This window comes from Artemia sp. Qi Xiang Cuo, chromosome 11 (assembly GCF_049724085.1).
Source record: "Artemia sp. Qi Xiang Cuo chromosome 11, ASM4972408v1, whole genome shotgun sequence".
Classification (NCBI taxonomy): domain Eukaryota; kingdom Metazoa; phylum Arthropoda; class Branchiopoda; order Anostraca; family Artemiidae; genus Artemia; species Artemia sp. Qi Xiang Cuo.
In genome coordinates, this window is record NC_142804.1 from 41,718,058 (window position 1) to 41,740,515 (window position 22,458).

The following is a 22,458-nucleotide window of genomic DNA, read 5'->3' on the forward strand; positions in this document are numbered from 1 at the left end:
AGCGCGGACCGCCAGACTGTTGGTCTGCCCCCACAAGCCTTGGTTGCCCCACCCTGAAGTTTGGGAGCCTTCTTTAAGCAAGAGTATGAAAAAAGAAAATTCCAAGCGAAAGACACAATTTTTAATGCTAAAATAAAAATTTTCGTTGCAGCTTCACGGCATAATGCGGCTTTTTAAGATTTATTATTCCCCAGCGACGGTGTATAATAGACCAAGCCGGGTTTTTATGACGCTTCGTGTCAGAAACTACTGTTTTAGGCAAACAAAAAATGCACTTACTAAAATCCTGAGTTTTTGGAGAATTAAACCAATTGCCACACAATATCTATTGCAAATTTTTGCCTGTCTAAATTCATATTTTTTATTTTCATTTTGTTTACTTTGGGTGCTAATAAGTCTTTCAGTGGTTGGTTGCTATTTTCTTTTTCCTTTTCTGCATATTGTTTGACTTTAAAACTTGGCGCTCAAAAGTAAAGCTAAAATAATGAAACGGCTTATCAGGCTCAGTTCTTCGTTCAATAAACGGCAGTTGAACGACGGTTGGATGGCATTTAAAGGGACGGCTAATACACCCAGAGGTGCATTAGCCTCTCAAGTGGCATTTCAAGTAGGCTTATACACCAAGGCCCCATTTTAAAGGGGACTTTGACACGGTCTATGTAAAATGAATGAAAGAAAGCAAACTTGAGCATATACATTTAAGCATTACTTTACTTTCCTTAGTAGTTAAAAAAAAAATTAATTCACAAATTATGCGAGAAACAGAACTAAAAAAACATGCCACCCATTAGTAATAACTTTGACAGATGAAATAAAAAAATCAGTCATAGATCCTAATAGAAATCACGAATTTGGTATTGTACTTTAAACAGCATAGCCACTGAATTTTTCTTTATTACGTAAGTTCACAAATACAAATAGTTATAACTATTTACACAGTATTGGCCTTGTTCATAAAGAAAAAACAGCTTCTATCGATCTTGGAAAAAAAAAATTATCTTCTATCAGGAATCAAACTAATTGATTTGTCTGTATAATAAATGGAACTTTAAGCGTCAACATTTGTAAAAAAAAAAAAAAAAAAAAAAAAAAAAAACTTCACGATGGAATCGTTTTGAGAATCTGGAAAGATTCTTTCGATTACAGTGGGTGATTCTAAGAAAATCTTGATCAAATAATATCGTCCCATCAATACTACATTATATGATGTAGCCTTTTTTGCCAGAACCTTCTTTTTGTTTCGAACGACCTGGAATCTCTCTTTTTCTGGGAAAACGTAGACTTCGATAAGAGACTAAACCCTCCCCTGTCTACTTGCATGTATATTATTTAAGAGAAAAAAGGGAAAATATTACCAACGTTAACAACGTATGATTTCATTGAAGAGCGACATTCCGTGCTAAACACAAGATGCTTGTTGTCATTAAACCAGCAACGAGCAGGAAAAGCTCTATCAGTATTATAAATTCCGTTGAAGATACCATTATCTTCTTCCACTATGTCAATGATGCACTGAGGCTTAAAAGAAACAAAAAGTAAATAAGGTGACAATTTAAAAAATGATAAAAACAAAAAATAAAAAACATTTTTATCGTGATTAACAGCATCAGACCCTATATTATACCTTGTACCGTGAGTAAAATATGATATATTTAAAACACAAAAAAATAATGTTCCTTCTTACTAAAGATAATTCCGACTTCCTTTAATTAAGTTTAAATCTAGTTTCAAAAAAAGAAAAGTCCTTAATCAGCAAAGAGAAAAATTGCATCTTAGGCTCAGACAAAGAACGGCGCTATCCAGCTTTGAATTTCGCCGAGAAGAGTGGTAAAAAAAAAACTACAAAATACAATGTTTTTGCAGGAAGTCTAAGTTATAAGAGTGTGTGAACGTTTAAATCATCAAAAATATTTAGGACAGATTATTGGACGGAGGGTTTGGCCCACCTCAGGACTTAGGCCAATCGTGGGGTAGCTCCCACGGCATATGATCAGGACTTAGGATATCTAGTGAAGAAAAGTGTTTTTCGTGCTCTCATTATTGTCGACAGAATTATATTGGCATTCAAGCATTGCGATTCAAATTATTATGCAGTCATTGTAGAGACTTGGTTATTATTTGCCGTCAATTGAAGTGAGCCCTGTTGTACACCAAAATGTAAGTTACAATAAATCTATTGCTCTTCCGTCTGTGTTTATTTTGTTTTTTGTCTGCATCTAGCCACACGACAGGTAATTAGTTCGTATATCTCCAAGGTACGTTCCCAGAGGGATCTGATCTCCAGATAGTTCGAGGAAAAGAGGTTACATTTATATAATTATATATCTTAATTTCTCTCAATGATTAAGGGTGGCGCGATCATAAATTTACTTACTCCCCATTGCTGTGGCGCGGTCATAAAATCAACTTTCTCATTATTTTTATAGGTTGCCTGGCCTATTAAGCAGCCTAAGAAAAATCACCCCGGAAGAACTGGCGCGATCGGTACACCGCTTTAAATCATAATATTACATATGGCACAGTATCCTGAGACTAAGAAGGCAAAAACCAAGAGAAGAACACGGGGAAACGGCTGAAATGCAGAAGTTAAACCCGGAACCCCATGAGAACGTCTAAGCCAAGAAAAAGGGACGAAATTAAAAAACGAGTGGGTATAGAGGTCTCCATTCGTCCTTGCTATGTCCTGTTCCCTCATTGTAGAGTCGTTTACGTAAAACCGTGCGGTTACGACGCTCCAACATGCGTTTCTTAAACAGCACGGACGTGCGTGAACAATGCAGGCATGATATATGCTGTAAAATTAGACCTCAAACTTAATAATGTAGCGTAAATTATGTTAAATGGTTATTTTAAATCTAACATAGTATTAAATAAGTGCCGAAGGAAATTAAAGAGAAATATGTGTATTAATGTATACTAATGAAAATATTAAGTGACCTTATTTATAGGCAACAATGTAATTTTTTGTTTGCTATGTATTAAGACTAATTGATTTTAAAAAACGCGCAATTCTGTCTCGTTGTTTTTATAACAGGAAGCGGATCGGGGTATTCGAAATTAATCGTTAAAAATAAGTATTCCAATGCTTATACAACCAAGTAGCATCTATTTTCGCCAAATCTCTACAATCGAAGACTACTCATCATAGACTACAGGCGTTTTTTATCCCAACTTTGTCTACCGAAACAATAGTTACCTTTGATCGTTGTTTCCTCGACCGCGAACCCTATTAAGTATCAGGTAAGATTATATTTGAATCTCAGTATCCAGTGCATTATCAAAGTATATAATCACATAATTCTTGAGAACCCCATCGACCAATACGAGATATAAGTACATATATGGCCTTGGATAACCATTATGGATCACTATACCATATGACCGTATAGTCATGATTTTTGATGATCTCATAAATTATTTATGTGTCACAAACACATACGTCGAATTCCTTTCGACCATCTATCAGAATCCATCCTATCCCCTCTGTGTGGAAAGTTCATTTCTCTGTTATTCCATAAATGTTACGAGATAATTTCTGAAAAATGGACCTGGAAACCAAAATTAACCCCAGTGACCAACCCCTCAGTGACAATATACCCCTCCCACAAGCTAAAGACAATATGTTGAAGGAGTCACTATAGTTTGATGTCGACCTGTCCTAGATCCAAACTTCAATTCCCACGTGATTAATCTAGGAATCACGGCAAAGGTCAATAGACGCAAGCAATGCACTAACAATTTTAAAAGAGAACTTTGATGCCTAATTGCACGAATGAACAATTTTATACGAGAATACATTCTCTATGTGCCTCAAAATATCCCAAAAATGATATGCTGAGAAGAAAATAAACGCACTCCCAGTGTTCGACCCCTTAATGATAAGGCACTCTATGAACTGTCAAGAAGCAGGTGAGAATGAACTTTGATAGAATATTCCCACACCTGTAGGTGGAAGCATCATTTCCCAGCTGACATTTAGAGAAGCTTGTCGTGTGAACACAATCTTGCTTGATCTGTACCATGAAGAAACTATAACGTAAGTGCTTTAAAAATTTTGCCAAGACGAAAAGAGTGAAGGACAATAATTTACAACAGAAGGATTGAGTATGCTAAAGACTCGAAGGTGATGAAATAGGTGTGAATTTACATATGTTACTTCTTAATAACTTTGATAACTCAAAAATTCGAATATCCTATCAATAATATTACATAGCAAACATCCCCAGTGAAAGTGTTTTAATGTTACCAGTGAACATGGTAAACCCAATATTGTGTGTTTTAAATCGTTTTTATATGTAGTGTTGTATGCCCAGATAGAGTTAGGTGTAGCGTTGTCGTGCTATTCATTTAATGTAGCGTAGATAGAAAGAAGTGTGCCCTATAGACAGCAAAATAAAAAAAAAAACTTGTAAAAGGTGAATTCTCAAAAAAATCTTATGTAAAGGTAGAATAGCCCCAACCTTGTTGGAAATGTATAAGTAATCAGTGTTAGATGTAGAAAGAAAAAAAAATCTTTAGTAAAGTAGCTAGGTTAGAACCATGAATAATACTAGTCCGGTAGATGAATTTTAGATAGGGATCGAGAATAAAATAAGAAAAGTAATAGAGAAAATTTTTAGCACTCCTGATTAAGCCAAAATAAAAATATGAAATAATACAATGTCAATCAAAATTATGCAGAATAAATAGTTAATAAATTGCGAACATTTCAAATGCCCAAAGGCAAGCAAGTCCTAATGACGGGACGTCAGTAAACAATGGGAAGGGTAATATGTACCGTGAGTAAAATATGATATATTTAAAACACAAAAAAATAATCTTCCTTCTTTCTAAAGATAATTCCAACTTCCTCTAATTAAGTTTAAATCCAGTTTCAAAAAAAAAGAAAAGTCCTTAATCAGCAAAGAGAAAAATTGCATCTTAGCCTCAGACAAAGAACGGCGCTATCCAGCTTTGAATTTCGCCGAGAAGAGTGGTAATAAAAAAACTACAAAATACAATGTTTTCGCAGGAAGTCTAAGTTATAAGAGTGTGTGAACGTTTGAATCATCAGAAATATTTAAGACAGATTATTAGACGGAGGGTTTGGCCCGCCTCAGGACTTAGGCCAATCGTGGGGTAGCTCCCACTGCACATGATCAGGATTTAGTATATATAGCAAAGAAGAGTTTTTCATGCTCTCATTATTGTCGACAGAATTATTTTGACATTGAGGCATTGCGATTCAAGTTACTATGCAGTCATTGTGGAGACTTGGTTATTATTTGCGTACAATTGAAGTGAGCCCTGTTGTACACCAAAATGTAAGTTACAATAAATCTATTGCTCTTCTATTTGTGTTTATTTTGTTTTTTATGTCTGCATCTAGTCACACGACAGGTAATTAGTTCGTATGTCTCCAAGGTACGTTCCCAGGGATCTGATCTCCAGATAGTTCGAGGAAAAGAGGTTACATTTATATAATTACATATCTTATTTTCTCTCAATGATTAAGGGTGGCGCGGTCATAAATTTACTTTACTCCCCATTGCCGTGGCGCGATCATAAACTCAACTTTCTCATTATTTTTGTAGCTTGCCTGGCCTATTAAGTAGCCTAAGAAAAATCAACCCGGAAGAACTGGCGCGATCGGTACACTGCTTTAAATCATAATATTACATATGCCACAGTAATTAGTGCTATAAGCGGCGCTATAGGAGAACTTATAAGGTGTAAGTTCACAGCTTTTAAGCATAATATAACATTTGACGCGGTCAATATTTATGACCACAATTGCCTCAGTCATTTCTTTTTATTGCTACAACCTAATGTACCACTGATCCTAACTCCTAATACTGATATACCTGATGTACCACAGTCCTAAGAGAGCAATGGCACTATTAGTAATTTTGGGAAAAACAGCAACGTTCTAATGATTTTTTTATTCAATTTGGGCCCCAAGACCTATCTCGCGTAAAAAACCTAAATACTGCAGAAAATTTGTTGTTTTTTTGGTATTTCTTACACCAAATTTAGTATTTTTTATTTTGATATGTTATTTTGACAATTTAATGATTTATTTTTGGCAAAAAATGTTGAAAAGACTGCCAATTGTTATTCGCTAGAACACTTATTTAAGCAGTTGTGACTATTGTGACCTTTTATTATTTTGCTTGACAGCTATACTTACAGTCTTACTTGTCCAATAGGCTCTCCTAAAAACTGCAACCTCTAGAGGACGCAGATGCTTCCTAAAGGGAGCGCTGGGGGGATTGAAACTTCAAATAGTACCCTTAAAATCTTACATATTTGGAATCAATAAAGGAGAAAAAAAAGTTTGTTAGGATCATGATGTTCTTTTTTTTTCATGACGTGCCATAATAATTTTATGAGCATTTGAGTCACGATGTATGAATTTAAACCTAGGGCAAAAAATGCCTGTATTTCTGGAGGGTTTGAAAAAAAATTGAAAAACTTTTGTTCCTGACTTCTCGTTATCTCATTGGTGGCAATTTTCTCCTTAAAATCAATTCAAATTTGTATGTATTCTACTGCAATTTTTAACAGGGTTTTAGAGCACTATAAGTTGTTGTTATTTCAGAATTAGCTTAATTTATACAGACTTACTTTGAAAAATGAAAAATAATCATAACGGGAAAATGATGCTGGTTTAAGAAAAGAAAACCTATTTTCAAGATATTCACTGTATAAAATAATCCATTTCTATGAATCACTATGCAGGTACTAACCGTTGACAGTTGAAAATCCAGCTTCCAATCAATCATCATTAGTCGCTGTGTTGGATGATGCGGTCCACCAGATTTCGTTTCCAGCCACACAAGTTTCCTTCCGTCTGGACTTAACCGAGGACTAAATACTGCACAGCCATCCTTACTTAATTTGGCTGCATGCGAGAACAAGGTGATGGTTTAAAACTGAACACGTTACGAAGACAAATAACTAATACTGAAGTCACGTCATAATATTGCTGGCTAATTAAGCTTAAATCCGAGCAATAGCATAAAATGAGGTAGCATGTGGATCTAAAGACCGAGCAATCTGTGGTAGTTGAGGAGTCACAGCATTACACCAATAAGTGTTGCATATGCGGGGCAATGAGTTATTGTCTGATTTTTATTCTACTGATCAGAACTCGGAGCTCATGTAAAGGAAAACTACATCTAACTCCGATTACCAATGACGCGTCGTAATATGCTCCGAAAGATATATAAAACAAGGAGAAACTTCGGAGCCAGGTAGGCACAAAGGGGGGTTAGGGCCAGGGGCGTATTCAGGAGCGGGGTTAGGGGATTTGAACCCTCCTGAAATTTCTGTCCGACTCTTAAAAACGTAAAAAAAATGCATATAAACAAATTTTTGGTATGTTTTTTAAAGTTTCTTTTTGTGAGCCCCAACCCCCCAAACAAAAATTCTGGATATCGCTTTGATGAGGGTATATTTGTTTTTCATTATGTGCTGGACTGCCCCTTTGGACAGCCTTGGGTCAGACTCTTTGACAGCCCAGAAGAGTATAATGTTGTTATATATGTTGTAAATGTTTCGTTTAATAAATAAATTTAAAAAAAAACGATTGCCCCCGATTTCCTTACAGTCACCGTATAATTTGCAGATTTTGGGGCTTGTGATTACACCCCTTTCCCTAAAAAATAAGCCTGCGTATTAGTATGTTTTTATATCGAAGCTGTTGAATAAGAGCTCAAAATTAAATCCCGGGCTAAGAAGCTTTGATCTCACCTTCACAACAAATCAACTCTGCTAGAAAAGATAAATAAACCGTGATAAAAGAATATTTACAGTATGAAGGCTTTTAACTAAATTCTGCGCTCTTTGACAATTATCTTTCTTTTACATATTATTGTGTTTAACTATTCTACGTTTTCTTTCTTTTCCTTATTGTGCTGAAGAGGACTTAGATCGACAAACCATGTTGTAAATTCACAATCTGGATTGTAACTATGCCGTTATTTAGACTATGAATCTAGGTTATGAAAAAACTGTCCCACTGAAACTCGAGATCGTGAGTTCATAATCTAGATTAGCAACTCGACAAAAATGAAACACTTAGGGTTTTGGATTGTGAATTTTACTCTCTAAGGTCTGCAATTTGACAATCCAGCTTTATAAACTTCTTTTTTACTGATAAATCTAATTTTTATGCAAAACTCTGATTGGTCAATGAAAAACCCTATCATGGAAGATGCAGAATAGCATTTATCATATGTTACATGATAGTTCCAGAAGAGGCATAATGAAATAAAAAAAAACGACACGTCTGCACTCTCTTGAGTATCATAAAACTACCAACTTTGGCTGTGATGAGATATACTCGCTTCAGGTACTAGTTTTATCAAGTCAATAGATTATTTTCAGAGCTCAAGATTAGTGATTACTACTATTACTACTACTAACAACTCACCGCAGCACCAAGCCAGCCGAGGCCAACACAGCTAAGCACGCTCCTTCTCCATCCCAATCTATTCAAAGCCTCCCTTTTTACACCCTCCAACGAAGTTCCCATTTCCATTAAATCTTTCTCTATGACGTTCTCTTACCCCAGACGAGGACGACCTCCTTTCCATCGTCCTCGACGGTTGGAGTTACAGATTAGTGATTGGCAAGGAGTTAAAAATATAACCAATTATATAGGTAGTGGGAAGCACTTTTCTGGCCTTAAATCTCTCTTTTCTATCCTATTTTCGGCACTTTTATTTCATTAGAAAAAGTTACTAATTTATTTTCAGTCTAAATGCACAGTCTTAACTTCAAAGGCATACTCTTTACTTGACCCAATCCAGCATTGTATATATATGCTTCTGTAACCTCCGAAGAACAAAACTTAAGAGGAAATAAGGAAAACAAGTTTGTTCACCTGCGCCAAGGTTTTATACTTTTAAATGATTTTGATGAGTAAAAGATGCTGTTTCAATTTGCGCAAAATTGCGCTAATGTGGTAAAGCTTTCTAATTTAGTTAATTATTAATTTAGTAAAAATATATAAGACGCAAATATGAAGTTTTGAAATACCACTTTTTGTTAAGATAAGGAACATATCCTGCCATATTATGTTTAACGGGACATTGTGAAATTACCACCTCCTAGAGATTATGTGGGAAGGCGTGGTTGATAAAAATGTATAAAAGATACATTTTATCGGAAGGGGGTATCAGATACTAACTTTATGCCGGACTGACCTCTGGTCCGTTGTTTTTAGAAATACCTTGGAATTTTGTCTTATCATTGTAAGTGTTTAAGTATCTTATTATATATTATTATAGTTTCTGAGACTTGTGGTCTACTTGGGACAGCCAGTCCCAGTAGAAAGAATATATCCGATTATATTATACGTTACATCAATAAAAGTATTATATTTTAGACAACCTCTCTACTATCTAGCCCTAGCCCCTCGAATATACCCTATCGGTACGCCTCATTAGTTCGGTCATAGCCTAAGGCACGCTACCAAAGATAAATTACCTTAGGGCTAGAGTTTATCTCCTTTATAAAGGGAAAATAAAGGCATCTACAACTAAAACACCCAAATTACCATAAAATTCACATCACAACAACTGGTGGTCGCTGGAAAAACTGGGTCGAGAGGGCTAGATAAAAATAGTAGAATGAAATAAGATGGCTTTACCAGAGGAAAAAAATGACTTCCCTATCAACAGTACTGGAAATTGCAAAAATTATACCAGAATACGCGGGAAGTTCAGAAGTAGAAGAGTTTATCTAAAAATTGAAAAAATTTGACAAACTAACTGAATCGTTTGAGGATAAGGTCAAAGAGCAATGCGCGGCAGCCAGACTAAAGGGAAGCGCCCTTAAGCATTTTGAGGTAATTAAGGAAAAAGAGCCCAAGAACATCAGTACTCTAATTGAATCTTTTAAAATAAGATTCATAGAGACAAGCATCTCCGATAGGCTAAGAAACGAGGTATTAACATTCAATACCTAAACTATTATCAGGGAATATGTCGACAAAACTTGTAGATCCGTGTGTTTACAATTAGAGAAAGGCGGAAATGACGAGACAGTACAACTACATACTTTTACCCAAGAGTTACCAAAGTTGTACAGAAAGTACAACTACATACTTTTACCCAAGAGTTACCAAAAAAGTTATTAAGACTAATATTATCGCGGAAACCTGAAAATTTAGAGCAGGCTATAATACTAGTCGAAACAGAGGTAAAAATTGACGAGGCTATGAAAAAGTTTGACCAGATGTCAATAAATAACAGAGGAGCCCAAGAAAGTATAACATATGAAAGGGGACAGAAAATGGTGAGCTTTGAGGAGCCGAATCGTGAACCAAAAAGGCGCGACGGAGGCCGAGGGTCGCCGTCTAGGGAAATAGCTGACAGACTCCACGACCTTGAGAGATTAGCAGCTAATAACTATATATAACATGGGCACCCTCCCCCAGCACGTAGAGATAGTTGGGTGACCAACAAGGACAGATCAAAATATTTAGAAATAACCAGAAAACAAAAAAACAATTTAAGAAAAAATCTTATTGCTATTATTGTAGCAAACCAAACCACAGTGCAGCAGATTGCTGGCATAGAATACGAAAAGAAGACCGGACGTGCAAGATAAGACACCAATTCAGAACGCAGGGGGACATAAATTCAGAAAGGCAGGAAACAAATAATACTTGACAAACACCTAATAATATTCCTGAATTTAGGCCTAGAAGGCAAACGGTTAACAATACCCAGGGTCAAAGTAGCAGCGCTGAAGAAAACTGGGATAATCCCAGAAACTTTTGGCCAAACAGTGGACATTTAAACGGAGAAACCAGCCTGTAAGGGTCGACAGAACTGTTTCCTTTCAAAGACCCCTATATAGTTTAGAATGTTGTGATACCAATGCAGATAATAATAATTTACCGAGTCTGCGTTGTTTTAAAATTGAGTGTTTTCAAAATTTACCATGTTTATAAGATACAGGCACATCTAAATCATTAATTTGAGAGACACTTTCTAAGAGGTTGGCTCCTTGTGTCAAAGATTAAGTAATTAGATGCCTGAATACCCTGACTTCAGTGACAGAACAAAGGCTGACAATCTCGGGAAAATTTCCACTGAAATTTAGTACAGGAGATAAAGAAATAACATCCAACTACCATTTCCTTGTATTCTAAGAGTAGATGCCATCAGAAAATATGGGATTGTATGGGAACCCATATCCGATACAATAACCATAAACCAGGCAAATGAAAATAATAGGCAAATTTGCGTAACAACAGATAATGAAAGAGAAGATTCGAATTTTAACCTAAAAATAAGCGGAAAAATCACCATAGAAGGGGGAACGACAGCTCAAGTTCTAGCGACATTAAATGCAAAAGTAGGAAAGGTAAAAACAATGGATGCCATGATAGGATGGTACACCATAAAAGAATACCCAATGATTTTCGTGGAAAATCAAGTTATAAAAATTGAAAATGGTATAACATACTTAAAACTATCAAATCTAAGTAACAATAAAATAAAACTGAACCAGGTAGAACTTGGATCAGTAGAAAAGATTTCAAATTCGGAAATAAAATCTATAAAAAGTCCAGAATTAAGCGTAAACTACACTAGGCACGAACATTTATCCTCATTAAAGCCGCAAACACAAGAAAAGTATGGAATGTCAAAACGGATTTTTTGTAACAATTTGATTTAAAACATTTACAGGAAAACGTAAAAACTAGGGTGGAAAATATTCTTTGGGATTTTAAATGGACTTTTGCAAGACACAAAGCGGATTACGGATTAACTCACTTAATCACGCACAAGATATTACCAGAGGGCCCTCCAAAAGTCATCGTATAAAACACCTTATCATTTAAAGCCATGGCTAGAAAGCCAAATAAAAGAAATGGAAGATCAGGGAATAATTAAAGAAGGTGTTAGAGATTGGTGTTTTCCACTAGTAATAGTCAGGAAAAAAGATAACACTTGGAGATTAAGTATAGACTTTAGATCACTAAATGCCGTCACGGTTAAGGACGTGATGAAGTTACCAAGAATTGATACGATTTTAAATTCGTTAGGGGTTCAAAATATTACACTAGTTTTGATTTAACAGCAGGATATTGGCAAATCGCTTTAGATGCAGAAACAAAGCATAAAGCTCCAGTAATCTTAGAAGATGGGAGGACGTTAACATTTGAACGTATATGTTTCCGCTTTTCCTTTATTCCAAACTGTTTCAGTCATCTTATGAATTAGGCGTAAAAATATAAAGAACAGGAACGAAAAAAGATACCTTGGCTTATTTAGATGATATAATTTTGTTTAATGAAAACCTGAAAGACCACTTGGTCGGGCTTAGAAAAATACTGGGAAAGTTTGAAAAAGCAGGCCTAAAATTAAAACCAGAAAAGTTAAAAATAGTAGTACCAAAATTAGTTTTTCTTGGATACCTGATAAACCAAGGTACTATTTCACCAAATCCAAAAAATTTACAGTCATAGAAAATTTACAACCTCCTAAAGATAAAAAAGCTGCAGATCAGTTTGTGGTTTGTTAAGCTATTTCAGACGATATATTAAAAATTATGCCACAATAGCACAACCTTTGACAAACCTTTTGAAAAAAAATCACGTAAATTCGGATGTCCAGCGGACGCAAAACAAGCGCTAAATGAAACAAAAAGGCAATTATTACTGGCACCAATACTAAAACTACCAGATTTGTCACAAGACTTCTGTGTGCAAACACATGCTTCGGGGTACGGTATAGGTGCCATATTATTAAACATAAATTCTGAAAGAGTAGAATCAATAGTTCAATACGCGAGCAGGTCAGTGTCTGAGGCAGAAAAAAAATTACTCAACAGTTGTAAGGGAGTGTTTAGCAGTTCTAGCATTTACATAATCTTTCCGAGAATTTTTACTAGGAAAAAAAATTATTTTACGCGTACACCAAAAATTATTAGTTTGGCTACATGCGATGCAAAATACTTCAGCCCGGCTGACACGGTGGATACTACATCTGCAAGCATATTCATATACCCCAATATATATAAAGGGCCGTACAAACCTTTTACTAGACTATTTGTCACGAAACCCAGATACGGAAGGAAATTTGATAATAACCATCCAAAACAAAGTGGAAGGGCCTTAAATACTGTCTAATGAAAACATTGCGGACTATCAAGATAAAGTTTATTTTTGTTTAGCAATGAAATCATTTTTATCAAAAGGAACGGAACAGCCAGAGCCCTTTAAACATTTTTTAAAGGACCTGGATAATTTTGATCTCGACGAAAGTGAAAATATTCTAGTAAGATATCATAGACCATCGCAAGAATATAGAAAAAGTGACTTTAAAATTATTCCAGTAATTCCAAAATCTCTGGAAGGAGAAGTTTTACAAATGGCACATGCAACGATTGGCTGTCACATGGGAGAAGCAAAAACTATGGGGAGGATGAAACGAAATTTTTATTTTCCAAAAATGTACTCAGAAGTAAAAGCTTTTATACAAAGCTGCCAAGAGTGCGCCAAACAACAGTCGCAATTAAGGACTCCTAAGTATGAGTTGGTTCAATACTCAGCCCAGTAAGTGGTTAGAGAGCAAATTCCAATACAAGCTTGGGTATCAAAGAGAAGCTAAAGAGTTTCTAGGACAGGAATCAGGCGTAAACTAACCGTAGTAGACAATTTTAACTCATATTTATACACTTTCCCAATTATAGACGAAAAGACGAAAACCATTGCGAAAGTTTGGGTCAATCGCCTATTTCTGGAACACGGGATTTTCCCTAAGGTTTTACTTAGCGACAATGGGCCATGTTTTAGAGCCAAATGATTAGACGAAATTATAGAATATCTGGATGTTAAACGATGGTTTACCTCGTCTAACATGGCAGCAGGTAATGGGAAGGTTGAACGTAAGCATACGGAATTAGCTTGAATGCTGGGAATACATGCAAGAGAGGAAAATGAAAATTGGGATGAACATTTACCATTTGTAGTGTTTGCAATAAATACCGCTTTTTCACATTCCTTAAAAGAAATGCCATTTTTTTGCAACATATAAGAGATCCCAGAATTTGTTTAGATGAAATACAAAATGACAGAATATATTACAACCTAGACCAATATAAGCAAGAGATGGAGATGCGAATGAAAAAAGCTATGGCACAAGTTAAAGACAATCTGGAAGATGCGAAAACAGAACAAAAAGAAAAATATGACCGAACAAGCAAAAATAAAACGAGTTACTGTTTAGGAGATTTGGTTTATGTTTACAAAACTAATCTGGAAGGAACAAAAAGTTAAAACCGAAATGGGATGGACCCTTCAGAATTGTAAAGATTTTACCAAATAACTTAACATATGTTCTAAAGCATCAATATAAGGAAAAGGAAGAAGTAGTACACCATAATAGAATGAAAAAGGGATATTTTTCAAAACAGCTGAAAACAGAGCCAATACTTTCAGAAAAAGAAATAGAAGACACGATTTCACCAGTATATATCAGAAGACCATATGAATTTTATGACCTTTTTAATGACCACAAAAGTTTTGACCACAGTGGAAGGAGTATTTAGCCCAGTCTTGGCTACAAACTCTACACAACAAACAAGAGAAAAAGGGAAATATTCGATGCTCATCGGATACTAGTGATGAAGAAAACCAAACACAACATAAGGGTTTAAAATGTGATAAACCAAGGATAAAATTCACAGAGGAAGAAAAATTGGAAGGAACCAATGAATTATCTGATTTTCATACATTAGACTCACCTATAGTCTTAACGCAAAAATGGCTTTTGGAACAAACGCCATCTACCAGCTAACAGAATGTGACACTGAAAATTCTTCTACAGAAATCGATATAGCTGAACTTGGGCCATCCTAAAGGAATCCTCCCTTAAGAAAAAAACAATATAGAACAGTAAAAAAAACAAAAGGAAAAGCAAGAAGTTTCTTTGTGACCTGACACAGCGGCTAAAACAATTATGAGGAAGGACAAATATAAGGAAGAACAAATATTACATAAACTTTACGGTTCAAAAAAACAGAACTTAGATTGAGGTCCGTGTAAACGAAATCCCAAAGACCCTAAAAAAACTTTCAATCACTATAAAGAAAAAAAGTAAAAATTTGGGGTCCAAAACTCGGACCAGGAAACGGAGAAAGGCAGAACAAGCGTAGCCCCCAGCAGATTAATATTTGAATAAAACGATTGTAACGAAAAAAAATAAAAATAAAACGAACAAAAATCCTCTAAAAAAATATCTATATTTTCTTTTTTTTAATCTGTACATAAATAAGACCAAGCTTGTCTTCAAATATATATCGCAAGTAAAAAATATGGGTGTCACGTCTTAACGCTAAATTAAATGCTCTAATCTCAAGTTACATGATAAGCCCCCTTCAAAAATTTTGTTTCCAATAAAAAATGAAATTTTGCAAATGGTTTAGCCTACAGACAAGACTTGTCAAAAGGAATAGGCTTCAATAAAAGAAAATAAGTAAGGCCACGTACATTTTAAATGGGTGTAGTGAACCTATTTAAATTATACATATTTATAATCAGCATTAAAAGGCTATTTTTTTTATATGTATATTGGAAAAATATCTTTTGGGGGGATAATTAAAAAAAAACAAAAAAAAAACGAAGGAGGTTAGTGTACTGAAATAGGGTCATTAGAAGCTAGCAAATTTGGAGTGAGCTCAATCACTGCTGGTCTCTCGTTGTTAAGTAAATGCGAAGCATCTACTGACCTTTGACTCTCTCGGTAACACCTCCAGTCGAATTAGAAAAAAAAAATTTTTGCAGAAATTTAAAAATAATTATAATTGGAAAGGCAGCGAGGGTTTACATGAATCCGGATATATATAAGCTAGCTGTAATCTTGTTATAAATAGTAGAAGATATAATATATTAAACACTTACCAATAAGGACGATATATATAAACAAGAAGCCGTAGATAAAATGGGTCAAAATTTAAAAAAGTATAGCACAGTGTAAAACAAAGTTTTTTCGGGTATAATTAATTTCACATATTAGATAAATTCACAACACATCATTAACAAAAATAACCAGGGTGAGGACATTGCAGGTGAAAGACACCAATGACAAGACCATTGGCATTTAAAAACGAAACTGCTAAACGTCTTGTCATTGGGGGGGATCCCCCAAGCTAACCAGATTGTATATCAGGAATAAAAGTCAAACTTGGGAGGAGATTTGAGCTGAAGGTTCTGGAAGGGTCCTACGTCCTAGAAAAAAATAAATAAATAGGACGTAGTCACGCTTCCAGGGCACTAAACCCATTAACTTGTAGAACAGGGTAATAGTCAAAATAGCCAAATATCACGAAAGGGACAAATTACACTCAATGACTGTATAAAACTAAGGCGCAAATTAAACTGAGGATAATACCAGACGCGAATAATATAAAAGATTATAGGGAAACCACAATACATAAACCCTATCTCTAAACAACTTTTGGCACGACATAGGCACTAATTTTTGGGAAAATACCACAGACAAGGAATATGTGTCTGCGATGAAAAACCACACAATTTTGTGGGAATCAGGATATCGTAAAAACGTACATTTTTATGAATAAATGAGAACTAGCAAATGCGGGGCAAAGGTTAATTAAAAATGTTCTAAAATCAGCTGGGAAAAAAAATGCAGGTTGCAAAAATTAGAAACCCCACCCCCCACCTATTAAAAATATGGATATAATGAATTTGACCATAGAAGGGCAATCAGCATAAAAACTTATTAAGGGTTTTTGAAAAATACGTGAAACACATAAATATGGGCTTAGGAAAGACCTATTTTACTGAAAAAGTGGAAAAGACTTGAAAAAACCCTTAGGCTCCATTGAAAGATCGAATCCAAAACAAAAGAAGGGTTCAAGTTGAAAAAATATCCAGACGAAATTAAAAGGAAAATAAACTGAACGAAGTCAGTTAAACTCGCTTAGACACACTTATTGAACTTGCCGAACGAAACTAGTATGAAAATTGTACTAAATAAGTAAAAAAAAGTAACATTAATTGTACTAAAATTGAAAATTGTACTAGCATGGCATAGAAAATTAAGAGTAAGGCACATAAGGCTTAAGAACCTATAAATTACTGTGTGCCATGAAGGCCAGGTATTTTTTCTGCAGAAGGGCCACTTTTTCTGAAAAAAGAATAGCCCAAGAGAAAATTGTGGCCACTAATTATTAAATAATCAATTATTGTCTGTGCAGATTCATAATAGTCCTTTTAGCTGTGGCCATGACAAGAGGACCTGGAAACGTTATAAGGAGCTACCAGAAGACAGTCATGGTAAGCAAACCTTCAGAATATAGGCAAAGTCATTTGATAATGGCATAACAGGTATAAGGTGAACAGCAAAAATTTTTAGCTTATCAGATCTAAGCTGTAAATGGAGCTTTATCTAAAAAGGACAAATAAAGCTGAAAAAAAGAGAGATTACAGACAAAAACGTTATAAAACTATCTCAAGTACCAAAAAAAATCGAAAAGAATTAGAAAGCTTAAAAGTCTGAATAAACAAACAGGTTTATAAGCTAATGACAGTTAATGACACAAGTGGGTTCGAAATAAAACCAAAGTTTTAAAAAAAAATGTATATAGTCATATATGGGAAAAGTTATATGGTTGTAACAAATGTAATTAAGAAAATATCTACTGGTATAAATATAGTTCGAAAACCTTTTATAAACAGAGAATTGTATTTATAAAAAAAATTATAGAAATGTAAATAGAAAAATTATGTTATATGAAATATTGCCAAGCACTTATATAGAGGCTAATCACAGTCATCAGCTATAGTGCATAAATCTATTTGTTGGAGTTGTTTCTGTTTTGTTAATATTTTAATAAAAGTTATGACTTATCATATAAAATACTTGACGGACTTATTTAAAAGTTGTACAAAGAATAAATGTTGCAGTGATTAAATAAATTATTAAAGTACATAATTATTATTTGTTTTTAACAATTAAGTTATGTATCAACATAACTTTTGTTAATATATTTATACATATATATATATATAACCTAAACTATCCATGTAAATATAGTGAATTAAATGTTGAGTATTTGTGTTTTTTAGTTTTATATCATTCAAGAAGTATTCTACATTAATACTTCATAAGCAATTAACAAAATAATAATTGGAATTATATCCAATGCTATCCAATGCTATATCCAATATATATATATATATATATATATATATATATATATATATATATATATATATATATATATATATATATATATATATATATATATATATATATATATATATATATATATATATATATATATATATATATATATATATATATATATATATATATATATATATATATATATATATACTATGTTTTTATCAACTTTAAGTTTTAACTAGTGATTTAATGTTATATGTAAATGTTTGACCTCGAGTCAACGTATTAATAATTTTACCTTAAATCACCTTAAATCGCATTGTCCAGCGAAATAAGGAAAGATCCTGTAGAGTCGCTGGTGATTTTTATTGTGAAATAATCCGTTTAGTATTAAGTTTGAAAGAATAATCCAGCAAGAAACATAATGTTTCGATTTAAGCGGGTATTATTTTTGGAGTAATTAAAAGAGAGAAAAGTAATGAAAAGAACTTAACTTTACAAAATTGAGTGTTTCTTTCTACTATATATGTAAAATTTTATGCTTTATATGTATTCTAATGTGAATATTTATTTTAGATACAGCCTTAGCTATTTTTTTTGGAAATCAAATTTTTCGTAGCATCTTTTCGGAACCATTTTTCCTTCAATCACATTTTGACACATTTTTGGAAAGTAACAAATTTTGAAGCCACTTCAAATATATCCTGATACTATCATCTCATACCATCAGAAACCAAACCATACTTGATCAACTGATATTTGGAAACTATAGCAGAAATACGGACTTTACTACAAGTTCATTAAAAGTGAGATAAAATCAGAACTTAATTTAGGCCTAGATATTGTGCTACATAGCCCAAATGGCTGGAAATATGTGAAAATTTAAAAATCAATAATGTTATATGTAATTTATCCAAGGTAATTCTAAAAGAAAAAATAAACGGTATATTAACCACATCACACAGATAGATTAAATTATAAATGGGAATTAAATTTAAACTCAAAAAAATTCATAAAACTTTTCTAATATAGATCTAATTTAAGCAAAACCACTAATATTATGTTTAAGCCGCTTGGGGTCAAGTTAAAACAGAAGATGCATAAAAGAAGGGTAAAAAGAGTATTTTTCAGTCCTAGAGACAGAGAAAAAGAGAAACAAGGATGAATTTCAAATTGAAATCCTTCGACAGAAAAGAACATGGCCTATATTGGACCAGAAGCATGACCCTAAGGAAACCCATTGAGGGTATATGCACATAATGACCCAAAGATGGCAGCATAATAGCTGTATCAAAATTAAGTTGTTTTAAAAGTAAAATATTGAGAATTGGGACAATTCTTCTTCAAATGGGAAGTATTGTGGTAAAGCTCTCTAATTTAGTTAATTATTAATTGAGTAAAAATATATTAAGACGCAAAAATAAAGTTTCAAAATACCACTTTTTAAGATAAAGATATAAATCGTGGAATGTGTGGGCTTGGAGGGAACTTGCTCAATAGCCAATTTCCTGGCTAAATGCGTCAATGTACCGGAAGGACGTGGTTAGTTTTTCATATATATACCCCGATTTTTGAGACTGAAGACAGACTTTTTGGCTTGCAGGGCGAATCTCTGCCCGTTTATTTTCTCGTTAGAAATACCTTGGGCTCTTGTCGGATCATTGTAAGTGTCTGTATCTTATTTTATATTATTGTAGTTTCTGAGACTTGTGGTCTACTTGGGACAGCCAGTCCCAATAGAATATCTATATCTGTAATTATTATGTGTAAATTGAATAAAAGTATTGTATTGAATAAAAGTATTTTAGACAACCTCTCTACGATCTACCTTTAGCCCCTCGAACATACCCAGTCGGTACGCCTCATTAGTTCGGTCACAGCCTAAGGCACGCTACCAAAGTTTAATTACCTTAGGGCCAGAGTTTATCTCCCCTATAAAGGGAGAATAAAGGCATCTACGACTAAAACACCCAAATACCATAAAATACACTTCACAACACTAATCACATATCACATTTCTTGAACAATTTCTTTACCAAAACGACTTTAAGATAGAAAATTATTTGAAAAAAACTACGTTTTCTAAAGAGTTAAAGAGGCTGAGTCACAAGTTCGAACCTTAAAACGTACAGGGATGAGGAGGTACAGTTTGGAGGCTACCGCCCCCCAAACCCCCCGCTTTTGAAGACTCTTTTGTAAAGATTGTTATTTTTGGGGTGTGCCGCCCCCCTAAGCCCCTGCTTTTTCCCGTGCAAAGAATTGCTTTGCAACCCGAACGAAGTATGCTTTAATTTTTTACCCGAACAACATACTATTACATCTCTTTGATTAGAAACAGTACTGAGCCTGTTTGCTGGATTTTTTACAGGAGATTTTTCCCTAACCGATAACAAGCTATAATGTGATGAACTTAGTACGACCAACTGATTGCAGGCTACATGACTTAAAAAACCTTAACAAAAGAGGCTGCAAAAGCGTGGGGATTGGGGGGCAGCAGCCCCCCAACTGTACCTCCTAATCCCTGTACGTTTTAAGGTTCGAACTTGTAACTCAGCCTCTTTAACTCTTTAGAAAACTTAGTTTTTTTCAAATAATTTCTGCACGTTTTTGTACAGTTTATTACTTATTATTCCTTGACTCACTGTCAGCTGATCGGGTCAGGAGTTAAAGTTGGGGGGCTGCCACCCCCAAACCTCCACTTTTGAAAATTCTTTTGTTAAGGCTTTTAATTCCTGAATACTCAAATCAAATGCACAGTAAGATTTTCTTTTTTCAACTTTTCTTCGAGCATGCGGGAATACGGCATGTTATCAAAGCAGTGGAGACTTACCTGTAAGCTGAAGGACGACTGTGATATTCTCCTGGAGACGCCTGTTGAGCCGAAGGATTCAATATATTGGATATAAAAAAGAAACTGGGTTTCTTTTTTAAACTTTAAATTTAAGAGATACTACTTGAAATTCAATATATAAAAAATTTACTCTGACGGGGAATAGAACCCGGGTCATCCGTATGAAAGAAAAGAATAGTGACCACTGTACCATCAGAGACTCTTGTTAAATTATTTTTAGTTTGTGCAATCTATTTTTGACGCAAGCAAATAGAAAGTAAGATTTTCGTTTTTTGACAAAAAAAACTTCTGGGAAAGAGCTGGAATTTTTGGAAGCTTGCAGTCGGTCTTGTCAGGTTAAGAGGACTATTTTGATCTAATTTAATAATTATATACTATGCTTTTAGGAATTTCAAAAATTAACATGGGCTCTTATAGGAAAACGAAGTTTTTCGTAAATGTAAATTCGGGGGATAATTTTTTCGGTCTGAAAATATCAAAAGGCCCTAACAGGTCGAATTCCGCTTCGAATGAGTCCTCATTCATCCGGATCCGTTGCCAACCGTGGCCTGTAGGCGTGTCAGATAAAAAAAAATAACTTGAAAACAGGGAAGGAGTGATCGGATTGAGCTGAAATTTTGAGGATAAGCTTCCAGGCTCAAGGAAAGCTTATCCTCGAAATTTCAGCCCGATCGAACAACCTCAAATGGGGGCTGTGGTGGGAAAAATTAACATGGGCTCTTATAGGAAAACGAAGTTTTTCGTAAGTGCAAATTCTGGGGATAATTTTTTCGGTCTGAAAATCTCCCACTCCCTAACAGGTCAAATTCCGCTTCGAATGAGTCCTCATTCACTCGGATCCGTTGCCAACTGTGGCCTCTAGGCGTGGCTGATAAAAAAAAATATAACTTGATGAACATTAAGTGGCTATATTCGGTGTTTGGAAAACAGGAAAGGAGTGATGGGATTGAGCTGAAATTTTGAAGATAAGCTCCCAGGCCCTAGTAAAGCTTATCCTTTAACGTCCAGCCCCATCAGACAACGTTAATGGGGGGCTGTGGTGGGAGGGTCGAAAGTTCCGGCCCACTTTTCTCCATGAAGAGAAAGTCGGAGGGGGGGGGTGAAATTTTTCATGTTTCTTAGTTTGAGCTTAAGCTACAAAATGCGATGACCGCCGTCTCTCTGCAACCGCTAGGACCGGAAATCACTTAACATTGTGGTGGGTCGCCTCTTTAAAGAGGCACAAGTGTGCCTCCTTGATAATATAAAATATAAACTTTTATATAGCATGCCACGGTTTTTTATTTACGATTTTCTCGTGTACGAGACAGGCATATTTACTTTCACAACGATTAGGAAATGATAAAAAAAAAGTATTTAAAAAATCTTGATCAAGGTCTTTTATCCTATCAAAACAAGCACCAAGCGTTGAATTTGTAGACCTAAAAAATTAGTAGTAAATTAAAAATGAAT

At 34.5% G+C, this 22,458-nt stretch overlaps 1 protein-coding gene across 1 annotated transcript in view; it reads right to left on the reverse strand.

The window, feature by feature from the left end:
- Positions 1-22,458, reverse strand: part of LOC148946985 (acylamino-acid-releasing enzyme-like) — a 66,843-nt gene that overhangs the window by 36,415 nt on the left and 7,970 nt on the right. Inside the window, exons 3-4 of the mRNA XM_089096793.1 lie at positions 6,729-6,883; positions 1,356-1,518 (exon numbers count right to left, since the gene is read on the reverse strand). Coding sequence (XP_088952919.1) covers positions 1,356-1,518; positions 6,729-6,883 — 318 coding nt within the window. The remainder of the gene's footprint in view (positions 1-1,355; positions 1,519-6,728; positions 6,884-22,458) is intronic.